This window comes from Calypte anna, chromosome 24 (assembly GCF_003957555.1).
Source record: "Calypte anna isolate BGI_N300 chromosome 24, bCalAnn1_v1.p, whole genome shotgun sequence".
NCBI classification, from domain to species: domain Eukaryota; kingdom Metazoa; phylum Chordata; class Aves; order Apodiformes; family Trochilidae; genus Calypte; species Calypte anna.
In genome coordinates, this window is record NC_044269.1 from 4,028,742 (window position 1) to 4,052,555 (window position 23,814).

Sequence of the window (23,814 nt, forward strand, 5' to 3'; positions counted from 1 at the left end):
CATCACAAAAATTGGGGGACACTTAATAGGACATCTGAGCTCCTGTCACTGAAAGGACATATCAGGCACTTTGAAATAGTGGTGTGAATAAATGAAAAATTAAAAATCCCCCAGTGGCTCACTGACTCTGACTGCTGACCTGCCCTGAGATGTTGGGATTAACAACAGAAAGATGCTTAAAAGGTTGCTGAGGCAATAGGGGACAGGGTGACAAGCAGAAAATCAGTCCCTTCCTGGACATCAAAAGGAATTAGATGTTTTAGATAAAGACATGATTAAACAAGTAATTTTAGATCTCTCTGAAAGGAGTTGAAACATAAAACACGAAGAGAGAGCAGGCTTTACTTCTGACAGAAAAAATAAAATAAAAAAAAGCTCTATCCCCAAACTTTCAGTGCAAACTCATTTCAAAGCACAGGACTTTACAGATGTTGCACACAGGAACAGCCAAGGCTTGTTTTCACTCACATATAAAGCTGAAATGGCATCAAGGTGGTTACAACAGACTCATATTTTACCTCCTATGGCAATTGTGATTTTGTGAACCCCTAACAGTAAGATGCCTTTCAGTCAGGAGGGAAAAAAAAAAGCAAAATAGCTCAATGCCAAGAGAAAAACTATCAAAAAGTCTTCTCTTGGATCACTGATCATCCATGGAGCATCACTGATGGGTGTAATCACTGCGTTCCTGGGTGGGTCAGCTGAGCATGCTGGCTGTGATATTTAAGGGTGATTCAAAGGGTGTGAAATTTGAGAACAGTATTAAACAGATGTATAACAGCTTTGCAGTCATAGGTTAACACTTCTAAGCTGCTTTTATTAATATAACATGTGATAACAAATACCAGTGCCACACTAAATCTGAGAAGTCAGAGATCTAAAAGCCATGAAAGCCTTGAAATGTAAGTTAAAGGATCTGATTCTTCTACCAGTATAAATCAAGAACAACTTCAGAGACATTAATAGCAGAGCCATGAAGAATCCAGATTTTTTTCTTTTGTAAGTAATGCTTCAAGACATTTCTCCCTCTGAAGAAAAGGCAAATAACATATTCCAAAATTACACTAATACGCTCACTTTGCCAAAATCAAATCAGGTTGCTCTGATTTCTAGGTTTCACATTCTAGAAGTAAAAGTAAAGAAAATAAAGAAAATCACTCTGAGGTGAAAATTCAAAGTGGAAGATTGCCTCTTCCTCACTTATCCCATTTCCATGTTCTCCACAAATAACATGTTTGCTGAAATCCACTATTTCTTGCATAATACTTTCTTCTCAGCAAATGGCTATTCTTCTGCTTGAAAAACATTACAATAAAAAAAAAATTCTGAGCAGTGTTACAGGGGGCTGAGAGAGAAAGAAATCCTGCTTGTGATCTTTACTGCAGCTCTGGGGTCACTTGGCAATCAAGCCTCTTTCTTGAGTGAAGTTAAATAACAGAAACACTGCTGCATGCACAAGATTTAGGAGAAAGTAAAAAAGGATGGAATGCAAAATGCTACTGGTTCTTCCAAAGACACAGAAGGCTCAGGCAAGCAAGCAGTCTTCTCATCTCCTAGGAGGCTCACTGGGAGAATTGGGATGCTTTCAGGGACAGTCTGGGAATGTACTTGGAAAGAGAGACTTTTCCAGGCTGGATTTGCCCTATTGCTGTGCTGGTAAAGCAGGATGTGCAGAATCCTGCACAGATGGGAGAGACCAAGAAAAATTTTTAAGAGATGAGGGATCCAAAAAGGCAGAGAACTGCCATTTTAAACAGTCCCTGTGATGCTGCATGAGATTATCTCAATCTAGACTGCCTCATGGGTGACAGACTCTATAAATAGATGTACAGGTACTTGCTGAAATGCACTTTGTTAACTGAACGCTTCTATAAATAATGCAAATGCTAATTCAGGAAATGAAAGAGAGATCTGCTGATCTCACAGCCCTATGGAGCCTCTTCTGCCAGATATCCAGAGACCTGTTCCTGAGCAGCACTGGGTACCCAGCTCCATGGGGCTTCCAGGGCACAGGGATGCTCAGTGCTGTGCAGGACAAACACCAGAGCTGTGGGATACACCACTGCCACACCTTGGGCTACCCTGCAGATTACAAAGGTTTGGAACAGGGAACAAATTTTAAATCCCTATTATTTAAAATGCCAGCTTGTAATAAAAAAATTACAGTCCTCCCCTGAACTCTAAAAGTCAGCTGAAAACTTATTGTAAAGGGAAGCTACCCTGTTCTGAAGGGTTTTCCCTCTTACAGGGAGAAGCTATTATAGATCTTTTTTGGTTTCTTTCACTCAGGCTCCCAAGGGGCCTGTGGGACACTGGCCATCAATTCCTTTCTTTCTGCATCAGAAGTGGCTGACTTGTTGAACTTCTCAAGGAACACCTACAGCATAGACTTGATGGCATTAAGGGATTTTAAAGCAAAGTGGAAAATACACTGCTCTTTCCAAATCAGCTCTTTTTAATATATGATTTTAAACACCACTTTAAAACTTCCCTTTGTGTAAGCAATTCCACTGCCAGCCCAATGCACTGAAAGAGCTATCATGCTTGCTGACACATGCCATTCCATGGGGTTTTAAAAATAACCTAATTGCACAGAACTTGCTCAGAGTCTTTTATTTGCACACCAGTAAATACTTCACAAAGGAGCATCCCCTCCTGTATCATTACCTCTGCTTATTGACACACAGATTAACAGAAATAATTTGTCCCAAGCCAACGAGCTGGTGGTGACAAAGCTTATTGAGGAGCCAGATCCTTTCAGTGCACACCGGGGCACTCGTGCTAAACCTTCACATTAAAACTGGGTTTAATTTTTCATTTTTAAGCACTCCCCCTCAAGAACTGAGGAAGGACAAGGAAGGACATGCTCCATGGAGGGGTACTCACTGGTTTCTGCTGTCTCATACTCGCTGTCTCTCAGCAGCTCAAAAATGTCAACCTCCACCTTGGCTTTCCCCACCCTCTCAGGTGCACGGTTGATGCGGTTCTTGGCCAGGGTGATGGAGAGCCTCTCCCCTCTGCTGCACTCCATGGGGTCATCCAGGATGGCAGCTGCAGCAAAAAAAGAAAAAAAAAAAAGGTGTCAGCAGCAGTTAGGGCTTGGCAGGGACTCAGCCTGGCTCCGTGCATCCCCCCCCTATGTCTCCCAACCCCACTGCCACCCAAGAAGCTGCTGCATTGGTGCTTCTGCTCTTGCTGCTGCTATTGTTAGCATTATCCATCCTTCCTTCCTTCTTTCCTCCCTCCCACTCAAGGCCTTTCCTGCTGCTTCGCCCACCTCCCAGGTCTTGCCAGACATGTGGGTGGTGAAATCTCTGCAGCAGTGGCTGTGTTACCTGCTGCTGTGCTGCTGCACAACTTGGCCACCCACCCTGCCTGGTCCTGCCAGAGCCCAGCACCCACCTTCCCTCTCACCCAGGGTGCTCCCAGAAAGGGACATCCAGCTGTGCAGCTCCCATCCAGCTGTGCAGCTCCCATCCAGCTGTGCAGCTCTTATCCATCTATGCAGCTCCTATCCAGCTGTGCAGCTCCCATCCAGCTGCCCCTTCCCAAGAGGGGAAGAAGTTCCCCAGAGAGCTTTAAGTTTGTTCATTTGAGAAAGCGTTGGTACGGTGCTGATGGGTGGAATATTTCAGGAAGAACGTGGGCAGCCGTGGGTGGGAAGGGACAAATATTTTTCAAACAGCAAACACTTGACTCTTGAACTCAGCTCCTGGGCCTGCCCACTCAAATCTGCGTTAGGCAGAGGGAGATAGTGTGGGGTATTATTTTTATTTCCTTGATAGAAGGCAAAAAGGAAGTGGAGCGGAGCACAAATCACAGCGTTTCGTTACGAGCTGCCCCAAATTCTGCACCCCAGTGAGTTTAGCCTGCCTGACAGGAGTTCTGCTCCCAGGAAGCAGCTGTTCAGTTGTACCTGGGGAAAAGCAGCACTGATTTTTCATGGGTATGTTAGAAATGCACCAATGCTTGTCTTTCCTGCCCCAGAATCACTCCAAGGGGCACGATGCCATTCAGACCTGAATTCTCCCTGATGCCACTCAGGTAGAGTCACAGCTTCACACCAAATTAAGTGTTTGTTAAGCTGATTGACCTTGTATTCTGAAGATATTCACTCAAGAATTCCTTCTCTTCCTACTTTTTCCCAATTAGGGGAGCTGAACCAAATTAAATCCTGACAAAGAAACACCCAGCCAATTCCTGTATGATATGCACAGACATCCTGGTGAATATTCCCAGACTTCCAGGCAACACCATCTCCTCTGCTCTCTAAGACACAAGAGCCATCACTACAGGCAAAGCCAGGGCAGTTAATCTGAATCCCAGAGTGCCAGACAAAAGGTTGTGCTTTCCTCCAAGGCCAGAAGCATGGATCACAGGTTTTTCCAGACATCAATAGGGCTGGTGACTTCTCTTAATTATAAAGAAGCTGGGAGACAAACCCAAGACATGCCCCAGCAAGCAGCTTGCTCAGCTCATCCCTTCTCTAGGAAAGCAGCAGCAGAGAGAGAAGAAATTCCTGTTCCCAGGAAAGGGTAAAGCAATGCACTGAATCTGATGAACATCACAAAATGCTGCTTATGTTCCAGGTGCTGACACAGAAAAATAAAAGATCAATGGAGAAGGAGTGTATGTCAGCAGTCTTAGATTCATTATTTTCTAATTTAACACTTCAAAATCACTAAATTGGACAACTTAAAAAAAAAAAAAAAAGTCTTTTCTTCATTTTTTACTTCATCAGTTTTCAAACAAAGTTCACTTCCACTAGTGTACAGTTAAACACATTTTAAAAATAAGAGTCAAACCTCTCTATTCAGGATGGGGTTTGGCATTTTTATTTTGGGGAAATTTTGAAAACTTCTCTGTGGCTGAGAAAAAGGAAAAAGCAACCCTGAAACCAGACCCCCTCTTCCCTAAGCAGCTCTGATTTCACTTGCATTTTGGGAAGCTAGTTAGTATTACCAAATATTAAACCAGATCAGACTAGGTAATGAGGCTGAACTAATCTTTATTTATTATAGCTAGTGGATGAAAAAGGTCACTGAATGTTTAAAAATGTTGGTTTGCAAACTTCATGGCTCGGGACACAGTGCAGAAGCTCATCTAATAGCAGCATCATTAGGTATGAATGAAATTCTTTACAGAAATTCCCTTTCATCTGTTCCTCTCTGTTAAATATGGGAAGATGCATAAAGTTAATCTTTAATCCTGAAAACCTACAGCAAATCTTTGAACTTTGTTGGCATCAAAAATCCCTTCCATCTTCCTAGCCACAATAAATGTCTCCAAACAAGACTGTTTCCTCTGTGAATGATGAGAAAAAGATTTCAGAGGGAGTCAGGAGCACCTGAGTCTGCAATGCCCAATTTGGGGATGTTCAGGACTGCACAGGAAAGCCAAACAACTTCAAGTTTGTTGTGAAACACCTGCAGCATTTCCTCAGCAACAGCAGCATGAAAGGCAGATGCTCAAACTCTTCAGCTTTTCTCCCCTTAGCCTGGAGAAGCTTCTCCAGGAGGAGGAAGGACATTTATTTCTCACCCCAAAGAAGTCCTCCTCCTTTTCTGGTACAATTTCAGGCTTTACTACATATCACTACTTAATTCATGACCCAGCCAAGATCTAATGAAGTAGCATTATTCTAACAATAAGAGGGAACAGATGTTACCAGGAGGTTTATACACTGCTACAACAGTGTTCAGCTGACCTTTACCTCTTCATTTTATTTAGTTTTATTTCCTCTGATTCTTTCTCTACCATTGAGATGTAAAGCCTTATTCAGGAGCACGATTACCATCTCCACTTCAGTGGCTTAAAAATGTAGATTTATCACATTTACTAAGCCAGTGCTTTGCTATTTCACTGTTCATAACTGTCCCTCCAAGTTAAAAAGATATAAAGCCATCTGTAATATCTCCTAAGTATCTCCTCTGACAGGTTAAGATCACACCTACAACCTCTTCTGATTTATACTGTAAAAACAGTCCTCAAACCTATGTTCCTGTGATGAAGGGACTCTCAAAGTAGAACTGGAACCTCAGTTCAAGCAGATTTAGACACAGAAAAGCCAACAGCTACCACTGGAGCTGCTCAGCCCTGTGTCACAGAACCAGGAACCCTTCAGATCCAGAAAACTTTGCTGCTCTCTAACACCAATGTCCTGCTTGGGAGCATCAGTCTCAGGAGATGCTTTGGGGTGGGGGGCATCACCCCAGACCTCCACATCTCCCTTTCTCCTCCTTTTATCAGCACAAACACATCTGCAGCTGCTCCTGACTGCAGGAACCCCAAACAGGCTCAAACCCCACAAGGCTCCTGTGAGGGGCAGAAGCTTCAGAACAGTTGCAGGCTTGCCACGTTTTGCACATTTCCCCTCTGCTGAATATAGTACCAACCCTTCAGGCTGTCAATACATTAAAGGATAAGAAATTTGCAAACTTCCTCATTACAGGGCTGTCAAGCATAGCTCCAGTGGAGAAACAGGTGGGATTGCATTTCACATTCTAATCTCTGAAGTGCTGCTTAAAAATAAAATAAAAAGTCGTCAATAGGCTGTTACTGTGAGAGGAAAGATGATCTCACCAAGGGAAAGGGAAAAAAATCGAAAAACATAAACTCTCCTTCACAAAGAGATTTGATAATGTTTGTCTGATCAGTGTAGCAAAGGGCTTTTTATTGCTCTTGGCCAATATTTGTAATCTGCATTAAAATGGAACTTCCCTTTCCTTTCTGCTATTCAGAGAAAGTGAATTCAGGGGAGAGAAGGGAAGACACAAAGCTGAGGGCTTTGGTTTCTGCTGCTTGAAACACAGGCTCTCTTTCCCCTTCTTAAGTAATTGCTTTGTGTACATAAAATCAGAATAATTTTCTCTGAGTGAGATCAGGAATTTCTAGGAAGACAGAAAATGCTGTCAACACTTCCCTGTCCTCCCTGAGCCTGCAGCAGTGACTTCCTGGCAATCCTGCTGTCCCCATCCCAGTGCCTGCACCCTTGGCATGAAGACAGGGAAAAAAAAGAGCACAAAGTGATGAGGAACTCATCTGAAATGAAAATGCCCTGTCCAGAGCTGAGTAATGCAATCTGAAGTCATCATCCCCTGCAAAAGCAGGGCAGCAAACTGAGGTCCCTTCAAGCCAAGAGGGAAACTCCTACATTCTTCCACAGCCACAGACTTGAGGCATGCTGCAACCTTGGGTGATGTCCTGAGCTGTGAATCCAAATGGTGTGTTTGGAACCAGATAAACCCCATCTAATCCCCTGAAAAGCCTGTCAAGAGATGTCTCATAAAAAGAGAAGAGAGAAAAAGCAGAGAGAAGGAGGAATGACTGATTTACCCTTCCTGGGGTGTAAGGGCAGGGCAGGGACAGGGAACAAGAGGGGCTCCATCTCTCATGGGCAAGGTTTTGGAGGCAGAAAAGGGAAGGAGTTGAAGATGTAATGCTAAAAAAATGGAATGACAGGAAGGCATGGTGGGACACCTTTCTCTGAAGGTATCCCAAGAGCCATGGACACTTCAGGGATGTTGTAACCAAGGGAACACAGAAGCAAATGGGCACCAGGAGGGAAGAACCTCCTGGGGGTGTCAGAAATCTTCCAGCAGGAAAGCAGGGAATTCCAGCCACTCAAACCTCTTTCTGCTCATGTGTACATGGGGTGGGGTGGTGGCTTTCTCTTTCCCTGAACCTCTGCTCTCAGCAGGAGGTATTCATAACCCTAGTGCAGATTTTCTGCATCTCTGAGAAGCCTGTCTGTCAAAAAGGACTGAGATTGCCAGGGAATTCAAGCTCCAGGATGGACATATCCTCATACCCACACCAGGTCAGTCTAAGTGCCTAAATCTTCTTTTCTTAGGAAACCAGGCAAAAAACACTGATGTAAGTTGGGAACATTGTTTTCTTGTCTGCCTGTTGTTTCTGTAATGGCACGTTGAGTTTCCAGAGGAACTTTTTTCTGCCCATTTTGATGGTCCCAGGTGACTGGCAGCAGCTGTGGTCTTTAGGAAGAGAGCACTGGGAAGCCCTGGTGGGGCCACTAAACTTGGCAAGGCCAGGAAAGAAGCAAGAACTTAATTAAGTCAGTGGAGAATATAAACACAAGAAAAATAACCACACAAACCTCAAGTGCCACTTCCAGGCAAACAAAAAGAATGAGGACGGAAGAAACATTGTGTAAAATTGTAAGCTAAAAAATAAAAATAATAAAAAAAAGCAAAAAAAAAAAAAAAAAAAAAAAAAAAAAAAAAAAGGGAAAAGTCCACTAGGATTTATAGTTATAATCATAGATTTGAGAGATGGCAATGCACAACACAGCAGTGGGAATCTGTGCTCTGTATTCACAGAATCTAAGCTTTTGTTTTCACCTGTATGGAGAGCTTACAAGTAGTTTGCACCAGCTCTGCTCTTGTTACAAATCATTAGCCACTGCTACCACTACAAATCTCTAAAAGATGGATCCAAGGACAAGGACATTCCGTGCTGGGTATAGATCCCAGATATGACAATTGCTTTGAAGATAGAAGACAGACAAATGATAGGTGGAATGATGGATGAAGAACAGAGACACAAAGAGATAAACCCTCAAGGCTTTTCCAGACCACAAATAGCAACTGAAGAGGGTTAATATACCAAGAAATTTCAGAAAGCCTTGTTGAGCACCTTAGCCACTTGCTGCCACTGAAACTTGACATTTCTGCTTCAATCTACGGGTAGCCAAGTGCATCACAAAAGCCAAGTGAGCTTTTGGGAGACAGGAACCTCCAGAAGAGGCAGCATGTTAAAAGAAGTATATATAAAGGTAACCAAAGACCAAAGGCAATGCTAGAAGGCTGAGCACAGCATGGATGGAAGATTCAGGCTGTGTTTGGAGGCTTGAGACTCAGTTCAGAGGGTCAGGTCCTTACAGGGCAATTCAGAGCACCCAAACTGGGTGATAATTGGTCACTGCCCTGCAGGCACCTGCTCCATAGGAAATCTCATTTCTACCTCACCCCATCTCCCAGAGATTAGGGCACAGATGTGCAAGGGAAGAGAGTGTGGCCTAAAGAGGAAGAGATGAGCACAGAGAGGCTGAAGAATAAGGGTGGGAAAAGGTGAGACTGGGAACAGAAGATTCTCCATGGAAGAGTTGGATCCAATGATAAAACAACAACACCTGAGCCCTTCCCTCCTCTGCTTCTGGATTGTTTTCCTCTCTTTGTTTTACTGTTGGAACAAGAAACTTTTCCTGCTGAGTCACACTGCAATTAGATGATGCTAAAGAGCTGCCACACCAGATGTGGAAGCCCTTCAGATCCAATATCCATCAATCTACACAGCCTCTATTTATTTATTTTTTGCCACTCAGCCGTCAGCAATTTAATAGGTTGCTTTAATGTCTTCTTGCCTTTCCTCTTTAGTGTGCTCTGCTCACTGCTTTTTTTCCCCCTGATGACTTATTCCCCTGGGAATGGGGAATGGGAAAATAAACCAGGAGTTTTCCTTGACATGGTTTTCCCTCCCTTTCCACCAGTCTTAGCAGCAAACTAATTAATCTAATCCCAGTTTGCATATGTTTGCTAAGAAAATGATAATGTCTTACTGGAAAAGAACTGCTTTTTATTTCTTTGCTTGTATACCCAGTGACTCCTGTGGGTTTCTCAAATACATGTCCTCCTCCAAGAAGCAAAGAAAAACTGCCTTGCCCTTTTTTGAAGGGTCAAGAAACATGCAGATATTTAGGAAAGCTGAAATTAATTAAAATCTGAGGGTAATGTGCAGCAGTACATTAAACTCTCGGGTGGATGCTCCTGTTTGGAAAAAAAAAAAGCAGCCCCACCTTTCTTTGAGAAGTTGAAGAGACTGAAGTGACTGAAGTGATGCACAGTAAGGTTCCTTTTTGAGGCAACCCCCTCTTAGCATCTTCTGAACCCCATCCCCACATGGGGTGACACACGTTGCCTTTGTGCAACAGCAAATAACCCCCAAATCCTCAAAAGCTGCTCAAACTTTCTGCAGAGAATCTCTGAGGTTTCTGGTATAATGCTCTTCAATATAGGTAAAGAATAAAAAAAAATTATTTTTTTTTGGCAAACAGCTTTTGTTTCCAGCTTGGGAGCTCGTTACAGATTCCCCTACATCTGTGCTACATGGAAAAGTTTTAAACATGCTTCATGGAGACAGGAAAGGGCAAGTGAGGAGGAAGAAAAGAGAGCAAAAAAACGAGGATAAAGAAAAAGCCCAACTGCACAGATTAAATTAAAGCAGACACAGAAATTCTTAGTGAACCAGGTGAAAGAAACCCAAAGGAAAAGCTACTGAAGGCTTCCAGGCCTGGGCTTGATGGAAGAAGCAGCAGGAGGAGGTGGTGGGACTGGGGAGGAACTGGTACCCAGGCTGGCTCAGGATGAGGCAGAGCAGAACCAGCTCACTCCTAAAGCAGAGCTGAGTGGAGTGAATTAGAACCCCTGGAGTCTGTTATGATGCTTCTTAGAGAGGATCCTGAATTAGTTACATTAATGCAGCAAGGAACTGGATAAGGTTCACAGTCATAAGCCTAATTAACAGCAGAGTTATCCATAGGCTCAGGTTTATGATATAAATAAGCAACATTTATGCTGATTAATTAAAGTCATGGCTCAGATCATTAAATCCCCCTGCTTTCAACCACCTTAATGAGGATACCTGCAAGAGGTGTATCCAACCACAGACATTTCAACACTTGGAAGCCCAAGCACACAGCAGAGAGGAAGGCAAGAGGACAGGGGATGCTGTGGGAAGTGGGACCAGCTTGCATTTCAGTGGGTGGTCCTGGCTTTTCCTCTGGGATTTTGTCCTTGCTGCTGTCACATGAAGAATTAGGGTTTCTAGCCATAGGCTGCACCACATTCCCCTTAATTCTCAGCTTGTAAAAGGCATCTTAACACAACACTGAGAAGATCTTTGAGACAGAGAGCTTTGTCAGCTGCTCTCACAGATCCAATTCTTTTTCATTATCCCAGCTAGCAGAACATGCCTAGAGAATCAGGGCTGGTTTACCATCCTCCTGAGTTTCTTTCCATGCAAGAGATGTCCAGGGCCATCCCTGGGACAGCAAATTGCTTTCTCACCATCAAACACCCAGACCTTCCCTCCCCATCACCCACTCCTTCCCACTTCTCCTACTTTGTGCATCACAGCCCCAGTCTCTGTGCTCAATCTAATGCCATGCATGCAGAGTTAAAGAGGAAAAACCCTGGCTCTTATGAAAGACTTCACTGCATGAGACAAGGTTTAAAGATAAAATCCCCATTAGAGCACTGCTCAGAACGGGGATGAATTAAGGTTCATGTCTAATATTCTAAATGGCTTATTATGAAAGCCAGATAGACCCTTTTTGCCCTCTTTTTCAACTTTCTGCTCCTTCCTCCCACAGTTTGAGAGGTTTTATACAGTCCTAGGATGGCAGAGTTGCTCTGAAGTGACAAGCCAGCTTTGGGAGCTTATGGTTTGCTCAAGTTCATCTATCACATCAGCTCCCAAACCCAGTGGTTATTAAAAAATAGAGCTGGTCAAATTATTGTTATATTTTGACCACATGAAGAACATTATTATCATCCTTCCCTGCTACCTCCAACCCTTCCTCATGAATTTTTCATCAATCTCTCCTGACTTCTGCAGAAGATCTGGGCTCATGCTTTGTGTAAAGCAGAATTTCTGCCTGTGGAGCTCAGCCACACTCTGCTCACCTCAGCTCTCCCCAGAAACAGCCTCTTGCTTCCAGCTGACCTGCCAGGACATCCCCTGTGGTACCCAGCTCATTATCCTTGGGTACAGGGGCTACACCTGCCAAAGGAGCCTGCAAATCCTGGAATGGGAATGTGGGTGGTTTGGCTCCATGATGTGCATGCAGCTGACACCAGTTAGAGAGACAGTCCCTGAGCACAACCATCATTAACCTCTTGGCTGGCACCATTCATTCACCCTCAACTTCCAACCACAGTGGAGTCCCCTTCCCCCAGTGTGAAATGCACAGGGAGAACAGGAGCAGCTCTCTGAGGTTACAAGATCACTATCTGTTTGCTTGCTGCTCTTCAGAGGGTGTTAATCAATGATGCTGCAGTAGGACTTTTGGCATCAGCTCTGCAGGCAGCCAAGGGGAGGCCCCAGGTCACTAATGAGCCCATCAAATGATTGCAAGAAAACCTGGGAGGATGATTTCCAGCTTCTTCATCTCTCCCAGACTTTTCCCTTTTCCTTCACACAATCTGGGAACTGACTAATAACAATAATAATAAAATAAACCTCATTTACAATCAGTTGTAGGACCAGGGCTATTTCCTTCATTTATTCACCATCACAGAAATTGCCTTTTAAACGTACAACAATGATTGTGAGGGTCAAACTATTACCCTGAAACCTCCCATTTAGATACATCCAATGTTGCTCTTTTATATAAATAACAGTTATTACTGTAAAGTGGTTTTCCCTTTTCTGTACTTCCAAGGAGTTCCTGCAGGAGATGGCAAAGAAAACGAGTTCCATTAATACAACACTTAGATCCTGTTGCTTTCATACTTTAACTGCCATCATTTATCATCTAATGTGTCTTTAAACAAATGCCATTTATTCCACAACTCTCTGGCAGCTATTTTTCCCTGTCTTATCCCCTCTTTTTCCCCCCTATATTCTCTCCTGTGAAGTAGGAGCTCTTCCTCCCCTGACTCATCAGTGGGTGTTGTGCTCCTGCCACTCAGGGGAAGAAAAAAACCCATTTCAGCTCTTGCTGGCAACTACAAGAAAAAATATGAGAGCCCACAATCAGGAAAGACACATCAGAAGGAGCTGTGATGGGAGGATTTCCATCTCCCCTGAAACCTTGCAGCAAGGATCACAGGATGACTTTGCTGAAGAGGGGTTGTTCTAAGCTGCTCCTGGAGTGACAGTCCCCTCACCAGAGCTGGGTCCTTCTGAAGCCTCTTAGTGCAGGGAAACATTGCCTCTGGCACAGAGCATCCTCCTTTGAGCACACTACAAATGCAACTGCCAACTTTTATCTGATTTGATGACACTTAAGAAACTGTTCTTTTCATTACACAATCACAGGGCAACCGAGTCTGCAACCATCCTGTGTTGGCACAGCACTGTCTGAAACAGCCCCAAACCTCTGCCCTGCAGAAGCAGCCCCTCTGCTGCTGTTTCTCACCTCTGAGAAGTCTTAAAACCTCCATTTGATGAGGCCCAGATGCAGGAAAAGGATCCAGCCCAGTTCTGCATTGGCCTTTACATGCAAATCCTGCCCTTGAGAAGTCAAACCCCCACCTATTGCAAGGAGCTGGTTTATGCAGTTTTACCAAAACAGAGGCAAGCACTCAAAAAGCCAGGAGAAGGCTCTGCCTGGCATCTGGGAGGGGGGACTGGATGTGCCCCTTCCAAATCCCAGAGCCCACAGCCCTGCAGCAGCTCTACCCACCCAGGGCTGGCAGAGCTCTGCCAGCATCACCAAGTGTCCTGCTTACCCTGCCAGGACTGCCAGCCCAGAATGTTCATCCAGCAAGGAAAGGACACGCTGACCTTCTAGCAAAGACAAAAAAAAAATGAAGAAAAAACTGTTTTCCAGGCTAATGATGCACTAGCCATGAGGCACATGGGCACTGAAGCAGTGCTACTTTCTGCAGACAAGCTCTGGGCTTGAAGATACAGCAGCCACAAAGTCACCCCCCCCCCCTTTCCCCATCCCCATTTGCCAGGAAAAACTGGCAAGTCAAGCCCTCTGGTGAGGGTTCCCCCAATAACAAGAGCACCTATGGCATTCTCCACAAAGGAGCATCCCTCACCAAGAAACTCATTTTCAGAAACAGAGAAACAGCAAGACCAAGCCACGAATATGAACTGAAGATGAAAAACCCCCACCAGGCTACCCACCTTACATTTACTGGTTTTCCCCTGCATCTACCACCTCTAGCACCAGCAAGAAGAAAGATTAATGTCTTTAGTTACCTTGTGTAACTTCTGGACATCTGGACTTTTCTGTTGTCTCCTCCTTCCCCCAGGAGTTATGCCATCCCTTCTGCCCTTTCTCAGCTATAGCCTCTTCATAATCATCTGTCAAGTCCAATTAACAAGTGCACTGACATCAGGGAAGATTATTTCTGAAGTCTCCTGTGAGATCCAGCTGACAGGAGCCTCCACCTTGAGAAGTCCCCAGCAGATTGCTCCTCACATCACCCTCCCCAGGGATCTCCAGAGCAAACTCTCCTCATCTGCCAGCACTTGGCCTTTGGTGGCAACAAAGGACATTTTACATGCTGGAAAAGGTCTCTTTTTTGCTCCTAGAAGCCCAAGATCTGAGCTATGTTGACACCTTCCAGGCTCTGCTCACACCAGATGCCAGCAAGACATTCCCTGTCCTTTGGTTTTCCCCAGCTCCTGGTGTTCTGATGGTCAAAGGAGGCCAAAGGAGTTCCCCAGGTGAGAACAAACCATTCTGCCTTTTGCCAAAGTCCCATCCCTGCTTCTGCAGAACCACAGTCATCTCCCTTTTCCCCATCAGCTGCCTGCTGGGATATAAAAAGTTATCAGGCCAATAATCTGGTTGTTGGCAGGTGCCTCCTCTGAGCTCTTTTACTCTCTCCACACTCAACATGACTTTCATGAAAAATGCTTACCCTATGTTCCTGATTAGACCCTTAATGAGGAATCTAGATTAGAGCAAAATCAACAGGAAATTAAGGCAACACGAGCCACTACATGTCTCCTATTTTAAACAAGAGACAACAGGAAGAAATCCAAATTATTTCCCACATGAAGAGTGGCAAAAAGCTGCAGGGGATGAGATAAAGAGCTAAGGACACAGCTTATCCTGGGGAAGACATTCTGCAGATGTTACACTGCTCTCCATCCCTCACACAATGCAGCCCATTAATGATCAGAATATTACCTGGTGCTAAGTAACAGCCTGAGGTCGTCTGGAAACAGTTTCTGATGCAGCTGGTTCTGACTCTGTCACTTCTGTAAGCAGTCAATTTTTGCTTAATTCTTTAGGTGGATAACTTTGCCTCAAGGTTGTGGTTTTTTTCCTTTTTGTTGCTTTTGTTTGTTTATCAGGATAAAGTCATAAAAGAAAAAAAATCAGAAGAAAAAAAGTAGAAAAGAAAGGAAAAAAAAAAAAAAAAAGAGAAAAGAGATACCCAGATAATGAGAACTCCTGACCATGTCTTTCAGGCCAAAGCTGGTGAGTTTCAAACCATGAAAAAAAAAGAAGTTTTCTCATTAAACAAGCCAAATATGTATTTTTCAAAGGGCTCTCATTATGGTAGATGTCTCTGGATGCATGTTTTCTTTTTTGTCTGCCATTTGTGCACGACCTGGTCTGTGGCTCATGAGCAGAGCTGTGACACACTGCTCCAGTACAAAATAAAGAACATTAATCACTTGGCCATGGCTCTCATAAACACAAAACTTAATCCATGTGTGCACTTATGTACAAATAAATCATGGAAAGGCAACTTTTGCTTGAAATCAACTAACAAGGTGATGAGCTCTACCAGGAGCAGCAAAGTTCTGTGCCTCTGGGAGCTGAGAAGCTGCCACCCACCCCATCACCCCTTGCTCTGGAGCAGGACACAGCCAAGTCCCATACTCCAGGATCCCAATGCCCCTTCCTTTGGCAACTAACTCCAGAGCAGCTCCATTTCCTTGCCTCAAACCTTGAAATCTCCCACATACCTAGACTGCAAAGTCTGGCATTACCCATGCCTCACCATTGAGAGCTTCGATTAAATCAATTAGCATCCTCATCCATGGCCAATGTTGGAGAACATAGGAGAGGTTTTATTATCCAAATAGAAAAATCAGTTTGCTTGGCCAGATGGTCACTGGAGGCACTGTAATTGCCACCCCATCACTGTAACTCTGCCTGTTTGGGCTCCATTCAACAGCACCAGCCCTGTTTATCTGCTTGGAGGAGAGCCTGGGCCATCTGGGCAAGATGAGGTTCATTGTCTGCCTGGCATCCATGGGCTCAACACAGCTCCCCCTCCCTCCCTCCCTCCCTCTCTCAGCTGCCATTCACTAATATTGATTCTGAGAAGGGATGAGTGACAGGAACAAAGTTGCCACTGAAAAGCAGAGCTTTGAAAAGCCCCAGGTCCAGCCTGGGCCATCAGGTGAGCAGAAGGCACACAGGAGATGCTCTGCACACCAGCTCCTTACTGCAGCTCATAATGACAGGAAGAGAAGGCTCAAAGCCTGTTAAGTCTCTAACTACTTTTAAAACCCTCCCATTAGTCTCCTCATGTCATCTCCCTGTCTGAAAAAGCAGGATAATCCTTTTGTTCTCACACCCTCTGTCTAGCCCAACCTGTGAGCAGCAGAGATTTTTTTTTTTTTTTCCCCTCATTATCTTTCCAAGCACTAAACACACCTGGCTGTGCACAGGACTTCAAGACAGCTATTAAAAGCACAAGAAGCAACAACACAAATATGTTTGCATACAAGTGAAAAATTGTTGTCTGAAAGACAAGGGGGGGAAAAAAAAAAAATCTTGCAAGACATGAAGCCTAAGGTAGCTCTGCTAAGAGTGAAACGGGTTACAAAAGGGAGGCTGTGAAAATGGATGTATCACTCTCTTCTGACATGACATTGCCTCAATTAAGTTTTCTTATTGAGGTAACCCAGAGGCAGCACACGAGGTAACAGATGGGAAAGACTGCCTGTGAGGGTAAGTGCAGGGTTTTCCTGCCTGGAGTTAAAGTAATTTATTGTTCTTTTTTTTTCACTTGCATTCGGTGCTTCTGACGAGGTCAACAGGGAAGGAGCAGAGAAAGCCTGGATTCAGATTCAGATTTCACACATCAGAGGGGAAACAGGCACGTAAAAAAAGAAAAAAAAAAACCCAACTATGGGAGCAGTAACTGAGAAATTATATATATAGGCTTCTTCTCACCTCCAGCCCTGTTTCTCTATTTTCTTTTCAAGTGTCACATTAACGTAACTTTCAAGAAAAAAAACGTAAAGATTTTCTACACTTCCCAGCACTGTGCTCCAATGGTTTGCATCCTGCAATCTTGCCAGCCCTGCCAGGGTTTACTCACTCTCCATGGGATGAGGATGAGATGAGGATGTCTGCAGCCACCCCAGCCCTCCCTTGGCACGAGAGGGTTCTGCAGTGCCCCAGGGTCCTGCTCAGAACCCGAACCAGGACCATGCTGGGGGCAATGAGCCCAGGAATAAGAGTTTTTCAAAGCTGAGCAAAAGCAGGGGCTGAAGCATCAACCTGACTCCCCCTGAGACAACCTGAATGTATTCCTGGGTCCTGTCTTGCTTTGCTTTTCTCATGTAGCAGCAGCAGCCTGAGGTGCTTTCTGAGTAGCTGGCCAGAAAGCTGCCACATTTCCACTCTAATCTGGACTTCACAGAGCTTGGTCATCCCTCCATGTTGCCTCCAGGCTACTGCAATGGGCTTTCATTAGAGACTATCCTGAAATCACTCCAGAACTCCCTCCCTCACCCCCCCCCCTTTTTGTATTTCACATTAAATTAATCAACAGCAATAGAAACTTGAATCTCTCTCTGCCTTTAAGTTGCTGAACTCGTTCACTCTCAGGGTTTTCCTTTCAAAAAAAAAAAAAATTAAAAAATAAATAATAAAAAAGCTTATTTAACCTGATGCTCTTAATTCCTTCCACCCCAGGAGACAATGAGAGATCCGAGCAGCTCTGGCACAGATTTGCCAGGGTCTGTCTGGAGGTGAAGCCCAGCAAAACCCAACTGCTCTCCTGTGGAGATGCTGTACTACTCAGAACCTGCTGGGGACTGGACCTTTTTCCTCTGCTCTGGACTTCTCCTGGAAGCTGAAGGACATGGACTCAACACCAGGGATATTCCTTTGTTAACATCAGGGATATTCCTTTGTTAAGAGCATCACCTGCTCCTCTCTCCAGGAGCTTTACCCCTTGCTGTAGTTAATCCATTGGCCACACAAGAGCCTTTGATGAGGTGCTGAGGGCTTCTCTGGCAATATTCCTGGTGATTATCCTAAACCCCAGGGCTGGGTGGGCATCCAGCTATTCCAGATGTTAGGAAAACTCTGGGGGCTGAAGCACAGCCTGAACACAGCCATTATGCAAGCACCTTCAGGGGCTTCTCCTGAAGTTTCCTTATTTAGTTATCCTGCTTTCCACCTCTCTAATTTCTGGGGCTGCTCCTAATTCTCTGCCCCTTCAGAGCTGAGAGCAGGACCCCTTCCTCCACTGCCAGGGACGGAAATGATTTCCCCAGCAAGCAGAAGCAATGCTTGCAATTTCATTTCCTGTGTCTCTTTCATTTTAGTCCTGAATATATATTGCTTATTTAAAGAGAGGGGAGGGGGAAATAAAAAAAAAAAGAGAATCACACATCCTACAAATCCTCAGCTGGTTATCAGTGCAAAACCCCCCCCCCAGGAGAGGCATTGGCCACAGCAGAGCACTGCTGGTCCCTCTCCTCTCCCAGCCAGGCTTGGGCATCCTCTCAGCCTCCCTCATTACCTGGGATCCAGGAGCTGGCAGAGCAATGCTTGCAATATTTGAGTCAATAAGGTTAATTTAAGACTAAGAAAACTCATAGGTGGAATTAAAAAAAAAGAGAGAGAACACCACCTGTCTCGCTCCCCACGTTATCTAACTAAAGAGATCCAGATAACAGAGCACACAATGAGCAGAAATATAGATTTGTTATTACTGTTATTTGCTGCAGGGCCAAGGGAAGGCTTTGGAGAAATCCACTTTCTCTCTGGTACAACCAAACAAGACTCTGTTCTTTATTGATTCCTGGAGTGGGGCTACAATTGACAAATGTAATTAGCCTGATGATGACAAAAGGAAAATACTTTTCCTAAGAGGTGCAATCAGGATCACCACTCTCTCCTTGATCAGGACCAGATCTCCACTCCTGAATCCCAACCAGCCAGGCTATGGTGCTGAGCTAGGACTTCAGTGGGGAAGTTTTCAAGATTATACAGACTTTTAGATTTATCTGGGACTAAGAACCTAGCTGGAGGTGCTGTCAGTAGAGGATTAATGCTGCCCTTATCCTCACGTTCACTGTTGACATGACTGAAAGCTTTTTCTCACTGTCAGAAGCTTTCTGGCTTCCATTAAAAACAACTCCTGAAAGCAGAGAGGTGAAGGCAGGCAGAGAATTGAGGCCCATGAGTCTTCCAAGGAGCCCAGCCATCTAACACAGGGCAAGATGCCAGTGAAGAAGGATCCTACACTACCATGTGAGGAACATCACCTAAAATCTCTTTTATTGCTCCTCTTTTAAAGGAAAAAAAAAAAGATGATAGCACCTCTTTCATCTCTGCTACCAGGTATCCTGTCTACACAGATGCCTGAAATAAATACAGTTAATTTCATTTGAGGTTTGCTATCACAAAGTACTGCAAAATCTATAGCCTGGTTTCAGCCTGGGGTAGATCCAAAGATGAGCAACACAGTGCTATTAACTATAAATAAACGTGGAGGGGAACAGAGGAGAAACTCCTGGGTTTCACCATCAGATATATTTCATTTTAGGACTGTTCTTTGAAGCATTTCAATCCAGGAAGCTGCATGGTAATTACCTCCTCCTTTCCATTTTGTGATGAAAATCCTAGGGACTCAAATACTGTAGATGAGGAGCCCAGATATTCTTTCTCCAAGAAAAAGCCACCTCTCTTTTTATGGATTTTGCCACTTTCACCCACAGTCACCTCTTGCACTGAACCTGGACCAGCTGCTTCTGCTGCCTCTGGTTTCCACTGGAGGCAAAACAAGATGCACAAACTCAGGAGCAGAGGTTAACTCTCATTTGACTGGAATCAAACCATCATTATTTGTGCAGGAATTTTCTGGGTGCCAAAAAAAAAGAAGACTCCAAACACAGAAAGTATTTCCCATTTGAAGTAACCTCATTGCTAAGGGCTCTGCTGATGGTTGAGCCCAAAACGTGGGAGTTCAACTTGGTGGATTAAAAAAAGAAAAAAATTAAAAAAATTTTAAAATAAAATTTAAAAATATATTTAAAAAAAAAAAAAAAAAGGAAAGAAAAAAAGAAATTAAAGAAAAGGCTCTGGGGGGCAGCAGCTGAGGTACTGCATGAGCACAGCAGCAATCACTGAGCAGCCCAGAAAGCTGTGGGCAGGCATCATCTGAGTGTCAGGAGCTTCTTCTTGTGTGACAGGAGATTTGGGCAGCTCACCAGTGTCTACCAAACCAGCAGCAGGAGGCTGGATGTTCAGATGCTTCCAGGTGCCAGCTCCTCTCTCCTCAGACAGGGCAAAACCCCAGCAGAAAGCAGAGTGACCCCTGTGCCACTGCCAGCCAAACAGTGTCCCCACTGTGTCACCTCCCTGTGTCCCCTGCAGAGGCACAGCCAGGGCAGGGTCACTGCTTTGCTACAGGAGATCAGGCAGCATCATTCCAGAGCCATTGCTCCCTGATTTCATGCCACATTTTTAATTTCCTCTGCTGCTGGAGAGCACTCGGCTGCCCCTCCATATGCTCAGGGCTCTGGCACAGGAATGCTCCATTTGCTGGCAGCTTTTCTGGCTGCTCCCTGGTCCTCTGCAGAGCAGAAAAGGGAGGACAGCTGGGGGTGTCCAGTTCTCCATCTCACTGAAAAACTTCTCCTCCATCTCACCCAGCAGGGGCAGCCCCAGGAGCCCCAGGGTGAGGGGTGCTCAGCAGCAGTGACCCTGCCCTTTGGCATCTCTGTCTGCAGGAAGCTGAGCCATGGATGCCAACCCTCAGCCCTACCTCTCCCCATCCCTTTCTCTTCCACACCTTGCCTGCTGCCTCTTGGCACAGCTCCATCAGGGATGCCAGAATCCCACCTCGGATCTTGAGATGAGGAGGTTGAGAAGGGAAGGTTGGGAAGGGGGGTACCAGCTGGGCAGAGGCTCACAGGAGCCTGGGGAAGAGCAAGACTAAGCAATGATGACAGGGGAGAGGGCTGCTGGTCCTCCACACACCTGGCTAGATGTGATTAAGCTGGATGTTGGGAAATAATTTGTCACTGAGAGGGTTGTCAGGCATTGGGATGGCCCAGAACAATGGTGGAGTCACCATCCCTGGAGGCATTGAAAAGGCATTTGGACCTGGTCCTTAGGGACATGATATAGCTTCAATTATATCTGGATTGATCAAAGAGCACCCAGAGAGAGACCTCTGATCTCTTGGATCTAATTTTTTCATCAATTTCCTCAGCTTACACATTTTAACTTTGAACCACTTCTTCCTTCCTTTAGTCCTCTAGGCCACAAAATAAACAAATAAATAAAATTGATAATTAAAAAAAAACCAAAACTGTGCAATTTGTGTGCTCCAACTTACTGCTCAGTGGCATCACCATCAGCCTCAGAGGAGGAAAAGGGAAAGGGATGCTCTGGGCAGAGCCAGCACAGGACCCAGAGCAGTTGTCCCATCACAGAGCAGCCCCCAGCCCCTGGTAGCCCAAACCACCCCAGTCGTGGCCACAGCTCAGGACACCACGATGCAGTGGGCATCAGTAGCTGAGCTTCAGATAGACAAGGTTGAGTGGATTAAGCTTCTAGAGAGCTTAACTAGAGCACAAATAACTTAAACCCAGCTAACACTGAGTACACAGACAGGTGACACCAGAGCTCTCAAGGGAGCCTGGAAATGTCAATGATTTCTTCAGCTCCATGGGCAGGGGGCTCTGTCCATGTGCAACAGCTCAAGCCATGAAATAGCATGGATGCTCTACCCCAGCTGACCCCAGCTGAGTTGGTTTATTTTGATGCTTCACCATCTGACAGTAAAAATATCTTTTTCCCCCCCCTTCCTGACACTGCACAGCACCTAAGATTAAGCAGGGCCATTCAGGTGTTGCCACAGTGGGTGCAAACAGCAGCAATTTACCACCAGATTCAAACAAGGGTGAAATGGCTTTATAAAAATCAACAGCTAAGCCAGTACAACATCTGTTGACTGTGTAGGATCTTGGCTGACACACACTTCCAAGAGATTCACAGCCCTCTCCCTCTGACTCCATGCTGCTCAACTCCCATCCCAATGTTCACAATAGCTCCATCCATCTCCCAACCATGCCACCAAAAGCTGTCTGGGAAGAAATAATGATAGCAAGTCTTGGTGCATTGAAAGCTAGCATTAGCCATACACTTGGCTCCATAATTTTCCTTCCCTTTTAAGCTGTCTCGTTCAAGGAAAGGCAGGAAGTTTTATACCATGCAGGAGAAGCTGGTTATGTGTCTCTCTAGGATGGAGGCAGGTGCTCCACACAAGCAACCTCCAGATGTTTCTGCCAGCATGGCAGGCAGCAAAGGAAAAATGAGTCAGATATTTAGCTGTAGCTTGGTAGCCCTCCTACCTCTATCCCTTCCCCCCCCAAAAAAAAACATTCTTTAGAATTTCTTCAAGAAAATGCTGCAGCAATCTCAATTACCTTTAAAGAGCCACTGCCATAAATCATGTGAAGATAAACTACATGCAAGTGCTCTAAGCAGAAAAGATGACAGGGGCCTTGTCCAATTGCCAATTATCACAGAAAAGTGAATTAAGAACATAAATATAAGTGATGAGGGCCATTTCCTCAGTATGCCATCCAATTCTGTAAAACACTCTTCTATCCATCAGTCACAAAGCAGGGCTCCACAAGTTGAAATGGCATCTGTGGAAACCTGCTGGATGTTTCCAGCAGCCAAAAACAGCACAGGAAGGGCAGGATGGATGTACCAGAGTCCCAAAGTCACAACTCTTGGGTTCCCAAATTAGAAGAAAATGGGACTTGTGCAGGAGGAAAAAGAGGCAAATGAACCCAAGTCCCACATCTTGTCACCCAAGTAAGAGGAACCTTCAAGAAAGGAACCAACTCCTGATCTGAGGACATAAAGAGATGGAGACTACAGAGATTTTTTGGCAGTTTGTTCAAATGGCCAAAGCTGTGCTCAGCAAGGACTGAGGCTGCAGACTGACTCCATCCCACACCAGCTACTGGCTCCATCAAACAGGAGATGAAGTGCTGCTTTCCTGAGCTAATTACTGTGGCTTTTCTACAAATGCTAGACACCTAGGATAAGATTCATCAATATGGATTATCAACAACGTGCAAAAAAGGGCTAGAAAGTATCCTTCATACTCTGGGTAAATACCAAGGTCAATAAAAGCTAGATACAGGCCTTGACAACAGATAATCTATGAGGACAGACTTCTGGAGGCTACTTTTAAACATGGTTTGATTAGCAATGTGTTCAGAGCCACTTACCCAATAGACTACCCTGGCAGGTAAATAAAACCATTCATTTATTCTCCAGGAGAGGGTAAAATCCTCACCAGGGCTGTGACACCCAGATGAGCAGAATAAGGACTGTGTGTATAAGGACTAATTAGATCTTGAACCAAAAAAATCAGCATCATCTCTCACCATCTGTTAATGTCTGGAAAGGTCTGTACAAACACCATCTTAATAAGTCTGGCCATGCTAAAATCCAATGATTAAAATAACCATTTGTCCCAATGGCATTTAAAAAAACCCCACCCTAAAACAACATTCCATTACAATGGGAACAAGTCCTTAAACAAAGATCTATTTGCCTGATTTTTCCCTACTTTCAGATTCCTACTTTGATGTTTCTTTGCTGCTGCATTCATTAGGAGGGGATTTTAAACCCCACTGGTCAGCTTTTGGATGGCAGAGCAGTGCTCATTTTCTTGCTCTTTCCCCTCCACAGCAGTTGGTTGGGGTTTGTTTTCATTTACATTAATTATTATTATTTTTGCTCGGGATGCCAGCAGCTGGTCAGCTGCAGAGTTCTGCTTCACTGGACTTTTCCAAGTCACCTAACAAGGTGATCATGGC

General features: G+C 44.7%; 1 protein-coding gene across 1 annotated transcript in view; it reads right to left on the reverse strand.

The window, feature by feature from the left end:
- Positions 1 to 23,814, reverse strand: part of GRIK4 (glutamate ionotropic receptor kainate type subunit 4) — a 112,322-nt gene that overhangs the window by 61,805 nt on the left and 26,703 nt on the right. Inside the window, exon 2 of the mRNA XM_030464681.1 lies at positions 2,887 to 3,051. Coding sequence (XP_030320541.1) covers positions 2,887 to 3,051 — 165 coding nt within the window. The remainder of the gene's footprint in view (positions 1 to 2,886; positions 3,052 to 23,814) is intronic.